At 40.8% G+C, this 20,148-nt stretch overlaps 1 protein-coding gene across 9 annotated transcripts in view; it reads right to left on the bottom strand.

The window, feature by feature from the left end:
• Positions 1-20,148, bottom strand: part of MAGI1 (membrane associated guanylate kinase, WW and PDZ domain containing 1) — a 651,320-nt gene that overhangs the window by 72,264 nt on the left and 558,908 nt on the right. For all 9 annotated transcript variants that reach the window (XM_028478786.2, XM_028478787.2, XM_028478783.2 and 6 more), the window contains 2 exons: positions 18,710-18,892; positions 17,572-18,192 (listed from right to left, as the gene is read on the bottom strand). In XM_028478786.2, coding sequence (XP_028334587.1) covers positions 17,572-18,192; positions 18,710-18,892 — 804 coding nt within the window. The remainder of the gene's footprint in view (positions 1-17,571; positions 18,193-18,709; positions 18,893-20,148) is intronic.

The raw sequence follows: 20,148 nt of genomic DNA, 5'->3' as shown, positions 1-20,148 counted from the left end.
TTGGGATTGACATATACACACTACTATATATAAAATAGATAACTAATAAGGACCTACTGTATAGCACAGGGAACTCTACTTAATACTCTGTAATGACCTATATGGGAAAAGAATACTAAAAAGAGTGGATATATGTATATGTATAACAGATTCACTTTGTGGTTCACCTGAAACTAACATAACATTGTAAATCAACTATGCTCCAATAAAATTTTTTTAAAAAATGTTTTCTTGGAATGTTACCAATCCATTTGCTTCCATATCATCTGCTACAAGGGCAGAGGAGAGCAGAGGTGACAGAAACCGTATGGCCCACAAAGCGAAAATACTGACCAATCTGGCCCTTCCCAGAAGAGTTTGCCAACCCTGATTCTGAGTCAACATACCAAGTCCTATTGACTCTCCAAACACATCCCCAACGCCCCACTTCCCACGTCCCCACTGCCATCACTTGATTCTATGCTGCCAACTCCCTTCTCCAACCACAATGGCCCTACTGGGTCTCCCCCTTCCATGCCAACTCTAAAATCTATTCTTCCCACATATGCCAGAGGGATTGTCTAACAATGTTAATGAGATCTCGTCCCTTCATTGCTTAAAACTGAACATCACACAGAAAATAAAATCCAAATTCCTAACCCTGGTTGTTGGTCTCTGAAACTCATCACCATTCCTCTTGCTCAACTTTCTTCAGCCACACTGTCCCACATTCTAGTTCTTTTCTGGGGCCTTTGCACTAACTGTCCCTTGTTCGTGGAATGCTGTTTCCTTCCTCATGGTCATTCAAATCTCACCACCTAATCGAAAGCAGCCCTCTCGGCCCTACCCTTAAAACTTCATCCAGTTTTATTTTCTTCACAGCACTTCTCTCTGGATGATATTTTTTTGTTCATCTGATTATTTCTGCCCTTTCTCTCCTTCCTCTAGAATAAAAGGTTCACGAAATCAGGAGCAAACTTGCTTGTTTTGTTTTTGGATGATCTGTTTGATTCACAGCACCTAGACAACACCTGGCCCACCATGTTCATGAATTTGTCCCTGAAAAGGGGAAAACAAAAGAACCTCTTTACATTCAAATGTAGCCCTGTAGGTAGAAACACAGAATGATTATTCTACAGCCTGCCGACCAATGTAATAATTCTAACTTGAAATTCCTACACTCTTCCAGAAAGGGGAAACGATGTCACCACTCTTTTTTTTTTTTAAATTAATTAATTAATTTATTTTTGGCCGTTTTGGGTCTTCGTTTCTGTGCGAGGGCTTTCTCCAGTTGCAGCGAGCAGGGGCCACTCTTCATCGTGGTGCGCGGGCCTCTCACTGTCGCGGCCTCTCTTGCTGCGGAGCACAGGCTCCGGACGCGCAGGCTCAGTAGTTGTGGCTCACGGGCCCAGCTGCTCCGCGGCATGTGGGATCTTCCCGGACCGGGGCACGAACCCGTGTCCCCTGCGTTGGCAGGCGGACTCTCAACCACTGCGCCACCAGGGAAGCCCTGTCACCACTCTTTAATGAGAATTATAAATCACACACATTTATAATAAATAATACACAAAAACAAATAACTCGGTGCATTAAGTTTACCTTCAAGGAGGATGAGACATTCCCTTACCAGAAAAAAACAAAAACAAAAACAATAATGCGGTTTTAGGTGTGCTGATCACTTTGCATTATGAATATAACAGGATTACAACTCAAACCATCCAACCAAGTCAAAACCTGCATATAAATGTTAGAACAAATAAATGCAGTCTGCTTAGGTTTAAAAATTAGGACCAAAATCAATTTAAAAATTATGAGATCAAAAATCAGAGTTCCTTACTTAAGATGCTGAAAGTGAGGGGTAATTTGTATCCATTGTATAATGAAAGAACTAAAATAGAGACATTTTAAAATTTATCTCATCTTTTGCTATAAGTCATCTCAAATGTAAATGTGACCTACCCTCCTATAAAGAATTCTCAAGTAAAATCCTTGGTAACTTTCAACGGTGGCAATAAACCAAAACAGCAACTTAAAAACTGCATTAGGAATAAAGGCAGCTCCTTAATAGTAAATACAAATGGCAGCCTGTTTAGCACCATGGAAGTAACAGGAAGTTTGCTAAATTAACGTGAAAAACATTTAATAGCTAGGAAAATATTAGGTAGCACACTAGATTTGACAAGAGGGCTCGACTTCCAAAATTAGTAGAAAAACCAAGTACCACAGGTAAGCAGGGAGGTCAATTAGTTTGAGATATTGAATCAGATAAATATACCAAGAAAACTTCCACATCTTCCTTTTTAAATAGAGGTCTGACAAACTGTAAATTGCTGATGCTCATGCAGCAGATTATATATTATTTTATATATAAGAATTTAAGGTGAATTCTTCTTGTGTTAAAGTTTCTTCCTCTTTTGGAGATTGGTTCAAGATGGAGGAGTAGAAGGACGTGCGCTCACTCCCTCTTGCAATAGCACCAGAATGACAACTAACTGCTGAATAATCATCAACAGGAAGACACTGGAACTCACCAAAAAAAGATACCCCACATCCAAAGACAAAGGAGAAGCTGCAGTGAGACAGTACGAGGGGCACAATCACAATAAAGTCAAATCCCATAACCACTGGGTGGGTGAGTCACAAACTGGAGAACAATTATACCACAGAAGTCTACCCACCGGAGTGAAGATTCTAAGCCCCACATCAGGCTTCCCAACGTGGGGGTCCGGCAACGGGAGGAGGAATTCCCAGAGAATCAGACTTTGAAGGCTAGTGGGATTTGATTGCAGGACTTCAACAGGATGGGGGGAAACAGAGACTCCACTCTTGGAGGGCACACACAAAGTAGTGTGTGTATCAGGACACAGGGCAAAGGAGCAGTGACCCTATAAGAGACTGAACCAGACCTACCTGCTAGTGTTGGAGGGTCTCCTGAAGAGGCAGGGGGCGGCTGTGGCTCACCACAGGGACAAGGACACTGGCAGCAGAAGTACTCCTCAGCATGAGCCCTCCCGGAGTGTGCCATTAGCCCCACCAAAGAGTCTGTAGCCTCCAGGGCTGGGTCACCTCAGGCCAAACAACCAACAGGGAGGGAACTCAGCCCCACCCAACAGCAGACAAGCTGATTAAAGTTTTCCTGAGCTCTGCCCACCAGAGCACCAACCAGCTCTACCCACCACCAGTCCATCCCATCAGGAAGCTTGCACAAGCCTCTTAGATAGCCTCATCCACCAGAGGGCAGACAACAGAAGCAAGAAGAATACAATCCTGCAGCCTATGGAACAAAACCACACTCACAGAAAGATGGACAAAATGAAAAGTCAGAGGACTGTGTACCAGATGAAGGAACAAGATAAAACCCCAGAAAAACAACTAAATGAAGTGGAGATATGCAACCTTCCAGAAAAAGAATTCAGAATAATGATAATGAAGATGATCCAGGACCTCAGAAAAAGAACGAACCCAAGGAGAAACACGCCGAGACACATAGTAATCAAACTGACAAAAATCAAAGACAAAGAAAAATTATCAAAAGCAACAAGGAGAAAACGACGAATAACATACAAGGGAACTCCCATAAGGTTAACAGCTGATTTCTCAACAGAAACTCTACAAGTCAGAAGGGAGTGGCATGATATACGGAGGCAAAGATGGAGAGGATGCAAGAAATGTTTAACAAAGACCTGGAAGAATTAAAGAACAAAGACCTAAAAGAATTAAAGAACAAACAAACAGAGATGAACAATACAGTCAGAAGGGAGTGGCATGATATATTTAAAGTGACAAAAGGGAAGAACCTACAACCAAGATTACTCTATCCGGCAAGGATCTCATTCAGATTCGACGGAGAAATCAAAAGCTTTACAGACAAACAAAAGCTAAGAGAATTCAGCACCACCAAACCACCTCTACAACAAATGCTAAAGGAACTTCTCTAAGTGGGAAACATAAGAGAAGACAAGGACCTTCAAAAACAAACCCAAAACATTTAAGAAAATGGTAATAGGAACATACATATTGATAATTACCTTAAATGTGAACAGACTAAATGCTCCAACCAAAAGACACAGGCTCACTGAATGGATACAAAAACAAGACCCATATATATACTGTTCACTTCAGACCTAGGGACACATACAGACTGAAAGTGAGGAGAGGGAAAAAGATATTCCATGCAAATGGAAATCAAAAGAAAGCTAGAGTAGTAATATTCATATGAGATAATATAGGCTTTAAAATAAAGAATGTTACAAGAGACAAGGAAGGACACTGCATAATGATCAAGGGATCAATCCAAGAAGAAGATATAACAATTATAAATACATATGCACTCAACATGGGAGCACCTCAATACATAAGGCAAATGCCAACAGCTATAAAAGAGGAAATCGACAGTAACACACTAACAGTGGGGGACTTTTATAACACCTCACTTACACCAATGGACAGATCATCCAGAAAGAAAGTTAATAAGGAAACACAAGCTTTAAATGACACAACAGACCCGACAGATTTAATTGATATTTATAGGACATTCCACACACTTTCTTCTCAAGTGCACATGGAACATTCTCCAGGATAGATCACATCTTGGGTCACAAATCAAGCCTCAGTAAATTTAGGAAAATTGAAATCATATCAAGCATCTTTTCGAACCACAATGCTATGAGATTAGAAATAAATCACAGGGGAAAAAACGTAAAAAACACAAACACATGGAGGCTAAACTACACATCACTAAATAACCAAGAGATCACTGAAGAAATCAAAGAGGTAATCAAAAAATACCTAGAGACAAATGACAATGAAGACGTGATGATCCAAAACCTGTGGGATGCAGCAAAAGCAGTTCTAAGAGGGAAGTTTATAGCAATACAAGCCTACCTCAAGAAACAAGAAAAATCTCAAATAAACAATCTAACCTTACACCTAAAGGAACTAGAGGAAGAAGAACAAGCAAAACCCAAAGTTAGTAGAAGGAAAGAAATGATAAAGATCGGAGCAGAAATAAATGAAATAGAAACAAAGAAAACAATAGCAAAGATCAATAAAACTAAAAGCTGGCTATTTGAGAAGATAAACAAAATTGATAAACCTTTAGCCAGACTCATCCAAAAAAAAGAGGGAGAGGACTCAAATCAATAACATTAGGAATGAAAAAGGAGAAGTTACAACTGACACCACAGAAATACAAAACATCCTAAGAGACTACTACAAGCAGCTCTATGCCAATAAAATGCACAACCTGGAAGAAGTGGACAAATTCTTAGAAAGATATAACCTTCCAAGACTGAACCAGGAGGAAATAGAAAATATGGACAGACCAATCACAAGTAATGAAATTGAAACGGGTTAAAAATCTTCCAGCAAACAAAAGTCCAGGACCAGATGGCTTCACAGGTGAATTCTATCAAACATTTAGAGAAGAGATAACACCCATTTATGATAAAAACTCTCCAGAAAGTGGGCATAGACAGAAACTACCTCAACATAATAAAGACCATATACAACAAACCCACAGCAAACATCATTCTCAATGGTGAAAAACTGAAAGCACTTCTTCTAAGATCAGGAACAAGGCAAGACTGGCCACTCTCACTGCTATTATTCAACATAGTTTTGGAAGTCCTAGCCATGGCAATCAAAGAAGAAAAAGAAATAAAAGGAATCCAAATTGGAAAAGAAGAAGTAAAACTGTCCCTGTTTGCAGATGACATGGTACTATACATAGAGAACCCTAAAGATGCTACCCGAAAACTACTAGAGCTCATGAATGAATTTGGTAAAATAGCAGGATACAAAATTAATGCACAGAAATCTCTTGCATTCCTATACACTAACAATGAAAGATCAGAAAGAGAAATTAAGGAAACAATCCCATTCACCATTGCAACGAAAAGAATAAAATACCTAGGAATAAACCTACCTGAGGAGGCAAAAGACTTGTACTCAGAAAACTATAAGATGCTGATGAAAGAAATCAAAGATGACACAAACAGATGGAGTGATATACCATGCTCTTGCATTGGAAGAATCAATATTTTGAAAATAACTATACTACCCAAAGCAATCTACAGATTCATGCAACACATATCAAATTACTAGAATAAAAAATCTTACAATTTGTATGGAGACACAAAAGACCCCAAATAGCCAAAGCAATCTTGAGGGAAAAAAACGGAGCTGGAGGTCTCAGACTCCCTGACTTCAGACTGTACTACAAAGCTACAGTAATCAAGACAATATGGTACTGGCACAAAAACAGAAATATAGATCAATGGAACAGGATAGAAAGCCCAGAGGTAAACCCACACACCTATGGTCAACTAATCTATGACCAAGGAGGCAAGGATATACAATGGAGAAAAGACAGACTCTTCAGTAAGTGGTGCTGGGAAAACTGGACAGATACATGTAAAAGAATGAAATTAGAACACTCCCTAACACCATACACAAAAATAAACTCAAAATGGATTACAGACCTAAATGAAAGGCCGGACATTATAAATCTCTTAGTGGAAAACATAGGAAGAACACTCTTTGACATAAATCACAGCAAGATCTTTTTCGACCAACCTCCTAGAGTAATGGAAATAAAAACAAAAATAAACAAATGGGACCTAGTGAAACTTAAAACCTTTTGCACAGCAAAGGAAACTATAAACAAGATGAAAAGGCAACCCGCAGAATGGGAGAAAATATTTGCAAATGAATCGACAAAGGATTACTCTCCAAAATATATAAACAGCTCATGCAGCTCAATATTAAAAAAACAAACAACCCAATCAAAAAATGGGCAGAAGACCTAAACAGACATTTCTCCAAAGAAGACATACAGATGGCCAAGAGGCACATGAAAAGCTGCTTAACATCACTAATTATTAGAAAAATGCACATCAAAACTACAATGAGGTATCACCTCACACTGGTTCCCACTACTGGGCATATACTCAGAGAAAACCGTAATTCAAAAAGACACATGCACCCCAATGTTCATTGCAGCACTATTTACAATAGCCAGGTCATGGAAGCAACATAAATGCCCAGTGACAGACAAATGTATAAAGAAGATGTGGTACATAGGTACAATGCAGTATTACTCAGCCATAAAAAGGAATGAAATTGAGTCATTTGTAGGGACATGATGGACCTAGAGACTGTCATACAGAGTGAAGTAAGTCAGAAAGAGAAAAACAAATATCGTATAGTAACGCATATATGTGGAATCTAGAAAAATGGTACAGATGAACTGGTTTGCAAGGCAGAAATAGAGACACAGATGTAGAGAACAAATGTACGGACACCAAGGGGGGAAAGCAGGGTGGTGGGATGAATTGGGAGATTGGATTGACATATATACACTAATATGTATTAAATGGATAACTAATAAGAACCTGCTGTATTAAAAAAATAAAATAAAATTCAAAAAAAAGTTTCTTCCTCTTTTTAAAGATACTTTACATAATAAAATAATTTAAGTTAAACTCCTTAACATCAGTCCAGAATTAAAGATGAGATGCTTCCTGGCCAGGTGGAAGCCCTATAATCCCCATTAAAAGTTGATGAGCTGTCTCAGGATTAGGATAGAGCAGATCGCCCAAGTGCTAATACTTTACAAGTCTTTCATGTTCTCTGAGTCTCAATTCCTTGTGACCCCCTAACATCCAGTTAACACATGTAAAGAGCTTAGAGCAGTACCTACACATGGAAATAATTTAATAAATAGGACCTATTATTATCATTATCTGTATAAAAAGAAATGTATTAACCATAAAGTTGCCTTCAATTCCATATTTTTCTTCCATCAAAGGCATATAAGAGAAAGAGTAAAATAAAGGACATGCAACGTATCACTTTTGAGGGCATCAAAAGCATATCAGAGAAAGGGTAAAATAAAGGGCATGCAACATATCACTTTTGAGGGCAAAATAATCAAAATCTCTCGAGCAGCACTGTCCAACAGCATTTTCTACGAGAGTGGACAGGTTCTGTAACTGCACTGTCCAATATGGCAGCCACTGGCCACATGTGGCTATTTGGTTCTTGAAACGTGGCCAGTTGGACTAAATTTTACATCGCATTTAGCTTTAATTAATTAAATAGCCCCATGTGGATAGTGACTACTGCACTGGACCTGGAGAACAGGCTTAATTGGACCAACATGATCCACTGCCATGAACTGCATTTCCTTGTCATTTATTTATTTATTTATTTAATTGAAGTAGAGTTGATTTACAATGTTGTGTTTGGTAACCTTGAGCTTGTCTTCTATGCCTGTGGGTCTATTTCGGTTTTGTATATAAGTTTATTTGTATCATTTTTTCCTTGTCATTTAGAACAGCCTGTGACAGAGGGCATGGGCTTTACAGGCCAACAAACCTGGGTTGGAAGTCAGGCTGTCTCACCTCCATGCTGTGTGATTTTCGAGGTGGTCCATCTCCTGCTGCCTGTTTCCCCAGCTCTAATGATAAGCTCTCACCCCAGAAAGTTCTCTAAAGGATGATGAGCATTTATGAAAACAAAGGGCCTTGCATTAATTCAGAGTTTTCCTTCAATATAGATGATTTTCTGAAGACCTACAATGTGCCAGGAATGATTTTAGGTGGTGGGGATGAAATAATGATTGAGACCCAGTCCCTACTCTCACAGAGACCACAAGGAAGCATCCACGGCCTGAGAAGGAAGGACAGAGCAGAGCATGATGGCGGTGGATGCTCTTTTCTTTTCTACGGAGCGGTCAGAGCAGGCTTCTTGAAGGAAAGGAACCCTGAGCAGAAACTTCAAGGACAGGAGTGAGAAAGCTCTGTGGCTCTCTGTGACAGGAAACACACAGACAGAAGAAAGAGCAAGTGCTTGTCTGTGACACAGGACTTTGGAGTTTACTCTGAATGATGGGACGTCATCCTGACATGAGCAGCGACTGGATCCAATTGACTTTAAATCACTCCAGCCGGAGAATGGACTAGAGGAAGCCTTGAGACCTGTTGCAAGGCCACATCGAGGCCAGGTGCCACATGATGGATGGCAGAGGCCGGGGAAGAGGTGGGAGGATGACACGACAGAGGAGGGGGAATAGACGGGATGTGCTGATGTGAATACACAGACCCCACCACTATTAGGATATCGCTCTGCCAGCAACCTGAATTCTTTCCGAGGCCCTGCAGCTCAACTGAAGAGATTCTGGCAGTCAAACACTTAAGCAGTGCAATTTGCAATTCATTCTCCAGTCCGTGACCAGAGGGCAAAGAGAAAAGAGGCAGCAGATCACCCAGGTTTAACTCTCCGGCAGCAGCGCGGTTCTAATTATGATGGTTTTGCATCATTTCAGACGGGGGAAAAACACACGCAAATAAGAGCTAATGTTAATCATGTGCTTGGATGATGAGATTAGATATTGCTTTCCCTGTGTGGATCGATGACGATTTAATGAACTATCATCAGTAAATCTGGATGAAAATTAAGTGGCATTAATTTGCCACAGACTTCAGACCTTACTTATTCTTTTATGTATAAGATGTACTCCTTAACGGTATTGGAGCTTTTCATCTACAAGCCAGGAGGCTGCTTAGCATAGTGGGTAAGAGATTGGTCTCTGGAACTAGAAATCCTGGGTTCAAATCCTAGCTTGCATTAATCAGCTGTGTGATTCTGGGTAAATCACTGAGCTTCTCTGGGGCTCAGCACCCTCTCCTCTAAAGTGGAGGTAAGGTTTTAGTCACCTCAGAGGGCTCCTGAATTATGATATGTAAAATGTTTAGAACCAACTACACCTGGCACATTGCAGAAGCGTTTAATGTTTTTATGTATTACAAATGCTTTAAGCAAGGAGGAGTCTTATACATGCTTCCCAACTAAACCAGAAATTTCTCTTTTGCTTTATACTAAGCAAATTCAGCTGTGGAATCTCAGCACCTACAACAAAAGCAATTCCTTCACTTCTTTTTTTTTTTTTCCTACTAATCACTGCCTTCATTTCCCACAGGGTCCTATTCAGAATCACACTGCAAATGGATGGTTTCAACGTGGTCACAACAGTGAGATGTTGTGAGGTTTTATTTCCGCCTGTGTCTACATGTATGTATTGCTTGTACCATGGTTACAATCCTGGTACACAGTAAGTAACATTATTACTATCACTACCATGATTTTCATATTTCATTTTGCCTTTTAACATCTTTTTTATCTTTCTGAAGTTATGAAAAGTGACTACAAAGCTATATAATTAATTTTCTAATGTGACTTGAAGAGAAAGTTTAATATATCCAGCTAGTATTTACGAAGACCTTACCACATGCCAGGTTCCCCATGACGTGCCAGGGATACAAAAGTGCAAGTTGGATATAGATAGTCCTCCCCTCCAGGGATCCTAACATTTCATTACTTTATATTCAGATCCTAAAATTACTTAGTACCCTGACAAGAGCACTCAGTATACAAAGCATCACTTTTAATTCTGTTGTGATCAGTAAAAGTCACTGGAGAGTTGTGCTCAAAAGAAGCATCTCTGAGACCAAGTCTTCCTTTCTATCCTCCTCTGAAGTAGAAAAATGTCAAATTTGGGAGCTGCAATGGATCTTAGGGAAGATGGAGAAATCTATTGCTTAGGAATCGGACTTTAAAAGAAGAAATTACTTAGAGATGAAAATAACTGTTAAGTTATAAACTTATTTCACTCTCAAGTTATATGTCACAGAATCAAAACGAGAAGGGACCACGAGGGCAGAAGCCTAAAACTGATTGCAATTCTGATTTTACATCAGCATTGCCAGTGCAACTTCTAAAAAAAATACAGGTGCCTGCTCATCGTGCACGGAAATTAAAATTCTGCAGGTACACGCTAGACTTTGTTTTTTCTTTTTTAAAAAAGAAACCCACCATACCCAGTGGCTTCTGATACTAGGGGATATCAGTAAAACACCACTGATTTATCATGTGACTGCTTCTAGGTCAGGAATTGGCACAAATGTTACCTTTTTTTCAGATGACTTGCCTAAGGTCACAAAGGGAATAAAGGCAGGACCTGCAATTTAAACTCGCATTGTCTGACTCTCGAATCTTGTGGTCTTTCCCCTACACATCAATGAGGCCATTTTTTGGCATAAAATTAGAGTTAGCAGGGGTCACCCTAAAGATGAGCTAGTTCAAACTATCCATTTTTTGGCATAAAGAAATGAGTCTCAGGGCAAGAGCTGTATCCCAGTCAGAGGTACAGAGGAGCTATGGGCACAGTTTGAACTACAGGCGGGCTCCTGGAACCTCTAGTTCAGCTTTTTCTTCAGTACACTTTTTCTCTCTAAAGTAAAACACACATTCTCCACTTTCATAAAGTATTCCAAATTGTCTTTTAAAACAGAGTATTCTGGGCTTCCCTGGTGCCGCAGTGGTTGAGAATCCACCTGCCGATTCAGGGGACACGGGTTTGTGCCCCGGTCTGGGAGGATCCCACATGCCGCGGAGCGGCTGGGCCCGTGAGCCACAGCCACTGGGTCTGCGCATCCGGAGGCTGGGCTCCGCAACGGGAGAGGCCACAGCAGTGAGAGGCCCACGTACCACAAAAAAAAAAAAAAAAAAACAGAGTATTCTGACTCCACCCCAAATGAGATCTTCAAGAGTGTCATACCTCCTACTAGGTATAAATTAGCTAAATATACAAAATACACAGGGGGCACAGGTAGTTATGCCACATATAATATAATCCCTTTAAAAAAATTATTTATTTATTTGGTCACATGGGGTCTTAGTTGCAGCAGGCGGGCTCCTTAGTTGTGGCTCGCACTTAGTTGCGGCATGCACGTGGGATCTAGTTCCTCAACCAGGGATCAAACCTGGACCCCCTGCACCGGGAGGTGGGAGTCTTATCCACTGCGCCACCAGGGAAGTCCCAATATAATCCCTTCTCTTTTTCTTTCTTTCTTTTAAAACCATTTTTAAAGTCTTTATTGAATTTGTTACAATATTTTTTAAAATTAATTATTTTTGGCTGTGTTGGGTCTTCATTGCTGCACATGGGCTTCCTCTAGTTGCAGTGAGTGGGGGATATTCTTCATTGCAATGCGCGGGCTTCTCATTGTGGTGGCTTCTCTTGTTGCAGAGCACAGGCTCTAGGCGCACGGGCTTCAGTAGTTGTGGCACACAGGCTCAGTAGTTGTGGCTTGCAGGCTCCAGAGCGCAGGCTCAGTAGTTGTGGCGCACAGGCTTAGTTGCTCCGTGGCATGTGGGATTCTCCCAGACCAGGGATTGAACCCGTGTCCCCTGCATTGGCAGGTGGACTCCCACCCACTGCGCCACTAGGGAAGTCTGAATTTGTTACAATATTGCTTCTGTTTTATGTTATGGTTTCTTGGCTGCGAGGCATGTGGGATCTTAGCTCCCTGACCAGGGATCCAACTCGTACCCCCTGCATTGGAAGGCAAAGTCTTAACCACTGGACTACCAGGGAAGTCCCACTCCCTCTTATAAAGTTAAAAAAAAGCTTTATGGAACAAATTCTACAACTTTTGTAAATTAAAAAAAAAAAATTTCAAAACAATAGTAATCACCTTCTAGCAAGATTTTCCAAACGCTTAAAAAATTTTGCCTCTAGACTTACACTGGTGTCAGGTGATGGGCTGTCTGAATGCAAATGCCATGTGAAAAATTAAGAAAAATAAAAGGCATTCTCCTTACTGGACAGCAGAGGGAGAAGGAGGAAAGGACTAACCATGGGAAGATGGGCAGCCAGGCACAGGAAGAAGGCACTGCCCTTTAAGAACTTGAGTGACATCCATAGGCACGGACATGTTTATAAAGAAGACACTTGTAAACAAATAAGTAAGGGCCCCAGCTGCCAGGGCTATGGATAGACATGCCCAGCAAGCCCAAGCCTGACCTAGGAAACTGTCTCCAGAAATTTACAAATGATATTTCAACCTCTGCTTACTTCCATTGGTGGGAGGGGGATTAAAGAAAAAAAAAATGCTAAAAACCAAAATGCACCTGATTTCGACCAGAACAAAAATAAAAAATGAGCTTGGGAGTCAAGAGTGAAAACCAAAATACAAATGTAGCTAAGTTCTGCCCCAAAGTAGAAAAGACTAGTTTTTTAAACCATAGAAAGCCCCACCTTTGAGATATTTATTCCTGAGAATCAAGAGAGGTGTAGACTTAATGAGTTAATCAATCTGCTTACCAGGAGATATGATGGAAATAAGATTCATTAGAAAGAATCAGTGAAGTGGCCATTTACTTTCTCATTTAACCTAGAGGCTATCCTAAATGATCATCAAACCTTCTCATTTACACCCCCATCATACAAGAGGAATGATTAAAATGCCAGCCCCAATTCAAGTAACTGATATATGGCAGAGACAAATACATTTATATGCTTTCTAGAAAGATTAATAGTAGCTGGTGTTAGCTTGCCAAGTGCAGATGTACAAACTTTCTATCTGACACATAAATCAAACATAAGGCATATGGCATATTTTAAAGACTGCTGATGTTACAGTGATTTTAAATTACTCAGGTTGTGGAATAAACTACATAGATGTTGACTAATGTGGCAATATATTCTGGATCTTCCCTTATTAATTTAATGTTATAAAATATAATGGCATTAACCAAAAGAAGGTCTTAGGAATTAAGAAGAGAAAATGTAAACATATTTGAAAATCAAGGGGTATATTTTTATAATGAGTTGTTTGCTAATTTGGGCAAATTCATTACAATATGGCTCCAGTAACCACTGTAAGTTAGTAAATTACAATGAGACTTTACTTTTTGGTCTCCTTAAAAGTGAATTGAGGGCTTCCCTGGTGGCGCAGTGGTTGAGACTCCGCCTGCCGATGCAGGGGACGTGGGTTCATGTCCCGGTCTGGGAAGATCCCACATGCCGCGGAGCAGCTGGGCCCGTGAGCCATGTCCGCTGAGCCTGCGCGTCCGGAGCCTGTGCTCCGCAACGGGAGAGGTCACAACAGTGAGAGGCCCGCGTTACCGCCAAAAAAAAGAAAAAAAAAAGTGAATTGAATGGAAAAGAAAAACTGAACAAAATGACAAAAGAAATGAAGGAGCAAATAAATGAAGAAGGAGAGCAGGGTGATTTATGATGTCAAATGAGCAGTGGCTGAATCAGAGATGCCCTGACGTACCAAGAACTATTTAAAAGTTTCCAAGTTGCTGGCCACTGAAACCAGCAGTTGTGCAAAAATCAGTGGTGTTCAGAGTTAAGTAGGGCAGAGCACTAGACTGGAAACCAAAGAATCCAGGTGAACTTCTCAATCCTACTGTTGGCTGGTACCTTCCTTTTCAGGGATGTGGTAAAAATGAGATGAGAGGTGTGTGTAGGTTTGAAAAGCGCTTTGTAAACTGCTCACTTGTCTGTAAGTGCCAGGTACCACCATCCCCCACCCCCTCCCTCTCCTCATCCTTAACCTCAAGTCACTTCCTACTACATCTTGGTCACTGTTTAAAACAAAATTATCTGTGCAGTCAAGTGGTCTAGGTACAAGAAGAAACTTCAAAATTTTATTGGTAGAAATAACTTAAAAAAAAATAAAATCTGCAAATGGGTTTTACACCTGTTCAAGAAGAGTGGACTGAGCATTGTGATTCACACAGACAGTTCTGAATTTTGGATTTCCTTCCCACAACCCCATTCATTTTGATCACAGAACACACACAGCTTCACGAGAGCCCGAGGACATGGCTGGTGTGACATAAACAAGCTTTTCTGTCTCAATGAAACCGAGAGGAAATAAAAGTCTGGGTCCTGATCTCTTTTCAGAGGGTCAGAATACTCTGTGCATGAAACACATCCTATTGGCAAGGGTCAAGGAAACGACCAAACTCAGGCCCATTGTGGGAGGTGATCAATCAAGATTAGTCACAAATACAGACCCAGGAGCAAGACATTTCAACAGGCGGAAAATGTTTCTCAGCGTGAGGTCCTGGGATTTCCGCTGGCGCAGAGGTAGGGGGTTGCTGGCAGGGGAAAGAAAGCCAACTGTCTCAGGATTTAGAATACCCCACTTCTCTGAGATCCTTAACCCCTTCATTAAAATGTGGGTATGCTGAGATGTTTTTAATACGATCGGTGGAGCCGTTGTTGCTGCCAAGTATAAATAATCACATATCCATTCATTCATTCATTACCTATTCATTCATGAACACCTAGCAGGAGTCAGGTACTGTGTTAAGTACTGGGGATACAGCTGCCAACATGCAGAGGTGGGCTCTGGCTTTATGGAGCTTATATTCGAATGAAAAAGAGAGAGTAAAGGGAACCCTCCTACACTGTTGGTGGGAATGTAAACTGGTAGAGCCACTATGGAGAACAGTATGCAGGTTCCTTATAAAACTAAAAATAGGGCTTCCCTGGTGGCGCAGTGGTTGGGAGTCCGCCTGCCGATGCAGGGGACGCGGGTTTGTGCCCCGGTCCGGGAAGATCCCACGTGCCACAGAGCGGCTGGGCCCGTGAGCCATGGCCGCTGAGCCTGCGTGTCTGGAGCCTGTGCTCCGCAACGGGAGAGGCCACAACACTGAGAGGGCCGCGTACCGCATAAAAAACTAAACTAAAAATAGAGCTACCATCTGATCCAGCAATCCCACTCTTGGGCATATATCTGGAGAAAACCATAATTCAAAAAGATACACACACCCCAATGTTCATTGCAGTGCTATTTACGATAGCCAGGACACGGGAGCAACCTAAATGCCCATCAACAGAGGAATGGATAAAGAAGATGTGGTACATATATACAATGGAATACTAGTCATAAAAAAAGAATGAAATAATGCCATTTGCAGCAACTTGGATGGACCTAGAGATTGTCACACTGAGTGAAGTCAGAGAAAGACAAATATCATATGATATCACTTATATGTGGAATCTAAAAACAAAGGGTACAAATGAACTTATCTACAAAACAGAAATAGATTTATAGATGTAGAAAATAAACTTGTGATTCCCGGGGGTAAGGTTGGGGGAGGGATAAATTGGAAGATTGGGATTGACATATACACGCTACTATATATAAAGTAGATAACCAATAAGGACCTACTGTACAGCACAGGGAACTCTACTCAATACTCTGTAATGACCTACATGGGAAAAGAATCTAAAAAAGAGTGGATATATGTATATGTATAACAGATTCACTTTGCAGTACGCCTGAAACTGACATAACATTGTAAATCAACTATGCTCCAATAAAAATTTAAAAAACTATACTCCAATAAAAAAAAAGAAAAAGAGAGAGGAACAAAGAAAAATAAGTAAATATACATAACAATGGCTTGTGATAATAATGATCATGATAAAAGCTATTAAGAAATGGGGTGATGCAGCAGAGATTACATAGGAGTGCTTGCTGGGGGCTACTTTAGATAAGTAATCAGAGAAGCCCTCTCTCAGGAGGAGCCCTGAATGAGACGGAGCCAGCCAAGTGAAGAGCTGGGGAAAAGAGTCTTCCAAGCAGTGGAAACAGAAAGTGCAAAGGCCCTGAGACAGAAGGGCTTAGAGTAGTGAAGGCACTACAGAAAAGAAACCAGGTGGCCAAGCACAGTGAGGAAGGGAGAGGAGTATGAGATGAGGCTGGAAGAGTGGCTGAGAGCCACGTTTTGCATGCACACTGTGTCGACCAGGTTCAGGAGACTTAAAAGATAAAGGTTTTCAAAGCTTAACGGGTTTTAAAAGGCACAGTCTGATTTACATTTAAAGGTATGGAAACAGAGCAGGACCCTATGGTCCCTTCCCCGCCATGTCCTCCATCTGCCTTTTGTCTGCAGAAAAACTTTACTCAAAGAATAAGTTTAATCAGAGAAGTAAGAAAATACAGAAGCTAAGGAAAACAGTCAAACAGAACCAAATAATAACAGTTCAGTCATTAAGCAAAGTCAGGGACCTTTAGTTCCTTCTCAAGGGCTAAACATTCACAGCCATATCCTTTCAGCTGGTTTGTAGATACAGAAACCCGCACCAGGTGGAAGAAGCTAACTACATAATGACCAGACTGCAGCCATGACAGAAGCTGCCACAATTCTGAGAACTGGTCTCAAAGAAATGGGAACAAACTGACCCTGGAACTGAAGACTAACTGTACTTGAAACAATCAAGATGACACTGATCAGACCACTGCTTGACCAATTTCAAGATGACTGTCAGAGCTGACTGTGCTGTTTCTGCATGTGGCCCTCTCCCTCTGGCTACAAAAACTCTTGCCCGCTGACTGTCTGCTGGGGGGAATGGCCTTTGGACATGAGTCCACCCTCCCCCCAGGTTGCCCGCCTCTGAAATAAAACAAACTTTCCTTTCCACCAACCTTGCCTTTTTATTAGCTTTTGAGTGACAAGCAGCCAGACCCCACTTTCAGTAATAGTATCACTCTAGCTGCATGTCCCTTTGTATAAATACATAAAGTATAAACATAACCTTTATTCTAAAGAGGCTAGCATTTAGAGAAATCAGAAGGCATTTTGAATGCATTTCCCAATATTTAAATAAAAATGATCTTAAAGGAACAGACATTCAGAAAGCCTCAAATAGCTACCTGATAACCAATAAGTACAACAATGGATTTGGGTTTAAAAACAATGAAAGATAATAAATCTACATACCTCCTCGTTGCACTAACAATGTGACCTCACTTCCCTTTGGACATTCGATCAGCATGTCCACAACTTGGTTGTGAGTCAGAGCCTGCACGTTCTTCTTATTAACTTCCACTATAAGATCCCCTTCCTTCAGGCCTCGGCACCTTGGACTGTCGACAATCTGTTTCACTCTTTGGCCGCCACCCCCAGGACTGTCCGCAATAGTAAAACCAAAGCCCATTGGCCCTTTGACTATATGAACAGTTATGAGTTCTGGCTGAGTGGCTATGGAGGAAGCCAAAGAGACAGTGTCATTGGGGTAACCATGGGAACCGTTTGAAGCCACATCTGCAGGGCTGCTTGGCCTGGCGTCCTTCATGCCATTGACTTTGCCTGTTTTACTACTGTGACTAGCTGGCGAGTCATAGGTCTCTTGCCCATTCACAATAATTGGTTCTTTATCCAAAATGGCCACAGAGGTCACTAAACTCGTGTTGGGGTCATCTGGGTCAAAAGGCAATGGATAACCTCGGCAGAGTTCAAGGTCCACGCTGGCACCGATGGGAATGGACTGGAAGATTTTCACAACTTGTGCATGCGTGTGTCCCAAAACACAGGTGTCATTCACACTCACAATCACATCTCCTGCAAAAGAGCTGACGGTTAAAAAAACAGTGCCCAGAAAAGTTATATCAATTTTATACTATCAAATCCTACCAATACGAAGCTGAACTGAAACTGTTTGGGGGTAGTACCGTAAAGCACAAAGAGACTGCTTCTATTAGTTATTTTATGCTAATCAGGCATTTCTGTAGCATCTAGCGTCTTCCCTGCTAATGAGAATACAACGATCATTGAAAGAACATTGGAGCTTTCTTCTGAAAAAAATTCTCACTATAAAAAACCAAGTTGAGAATTCATTTATTCAAATGGATCTACATTTTTAGTAAATTACTGCCTTACTGTACTCAACAGCACCCTAACAGTTCCCCAAAATGGGGAAATGTTAAAATGCTTCAAAGCTTTTCATTTATACCAGGGAATGCATTTACTTAGTGCAGGAACCTTGCTCACTCGCCAAGTTTCCAAAGGACACTTACAAACTTATGAAATCATGGTGTCATCTGGTCCTGACCACACAGGACCATGTGGTGTCTCATACCTGTTTCCATCTTGCCGTCCAACGCGGCGGGACCATCTAGGACCAAGCTCTTGATCTGCAGAAACTCGTCAGGCTCATCCCCTCCAACGACCGTGAAGCCAAAGCCACGACTGCTTTTCCGCAGCTTCGTGTGAATGAATTTGCCTTTCAACTCTGAAGGGTTTCGCGTAAAAAAGGGTTTGCCTGGATTAAAACAAGAAATGTATAAGGAACAGCACCAGGAGTGAAAAGATGAATTAACTAAGAAATGATAAGAACTTAGAGATAACTCTCCAAGCTCCTGTGCTGGGGCATGTGGGCACAAAGGTGTCCTAAGAAAGTCCTTTCTTGATTTCAGTACTAAGGGAGTTCCTAGGCCCCTTTGTGTAAGGAGGGGGCTAGGGTACAGCCCTAGCTGTAGTGTGTCAGCACAAAGACCCAAAAGAAAATGTAAGAGAAGGATGACATTGGTGTCCATCGTCTGACATGGATCCCTAGTTTTATTTCATGTAGTTTGACAGCAAACTACATGAGGTTCTTCAGAGGTAGAGGAGTGGGTCTTTGCTTGGAGTCTTCTGTTTTGTCATAGTTTATATTTTCCAGTATGGCTTCCAATATATTGCCTTGTGCTTGGCTTCCACTTTTAAAACCAATTAAGCAAAAACTTTAGCTTTCAGACAAACAGAAAATTCATTCTGAAACTAAATAGATAATACTAGGACATAGTATAATCACAAAGAGTAACTTGATAAAAATGGAGAATCACTATTTTAAAAATTAAAGAGTCATAACTCTACTGTGAATTGAATTCTAAAATTCACCTGATTTTTCCTGTTCATTTGCATCTTTTAACAATTTGTGGAATTGCCTAGATATGTCTGCTGCTAAAACTTAATATTTAAAAAAAAGTTTAGGACATGTGGCTTAGAATATTTAAGGAAAAAGAAAAAAAACCTAAACTAAACAAAACAGTAACAAGAGCCAGATGGCTCCAAATTCAGTCGTCTTATTTAAAATAAATTAATAGATATACAGCTTCCAAACATGCTACCTAAGGTTTTATTGAGTTTTCTTGATAACATTCACAAATAACATTTTGTACACAAACCCAAAATTTTATTTTGGGTTTGGGCATTTCTCTGTAATTAAGAAGCTCATTGGAATTTCCCTGATTATCCCCGGTAGTGAACAGCATTCTATGCTCAGACTCTTTCAACTCTCCTAATTATACTTCCCATCTCCCGCCCTTGCCACAGTTTCTCCACCTGCCCTATTTCTTTTCTATCAAAAATGTTATACAAATAAATAAATAAATAAAAATAAAAAAAAATAAAACAAACAAACAGGAGAAAAAGTCTCCATGTCTACATATATCCCTGCACGACGAAGCTGGCACCCAGGAAGGAAAGTTCATTTTTGGTTAGCTGTATCTTTTTGTGTGTGTGTGGTATGCGGGCCTC

This window comes from Physeter macrocephalus, chromosome 18, assembly GCF_002837175.3.
Source record: "Physeter macrocephalus isolate SW-GA chromosome 18, ASM283717v5, whole genome shotgun sequence".
Lineage (NCBI taxonomy): Eukaryota > Metazoa > Chordata > Mammalia > Artiodactyla > Physeteridae > Physeter > Physeter macrocephalus.
The sequence above is the reverse complement of the archived record's forward strand: the minus strand, read 5'-3'. Positions and strand labels throughout refer to the sequence as shown.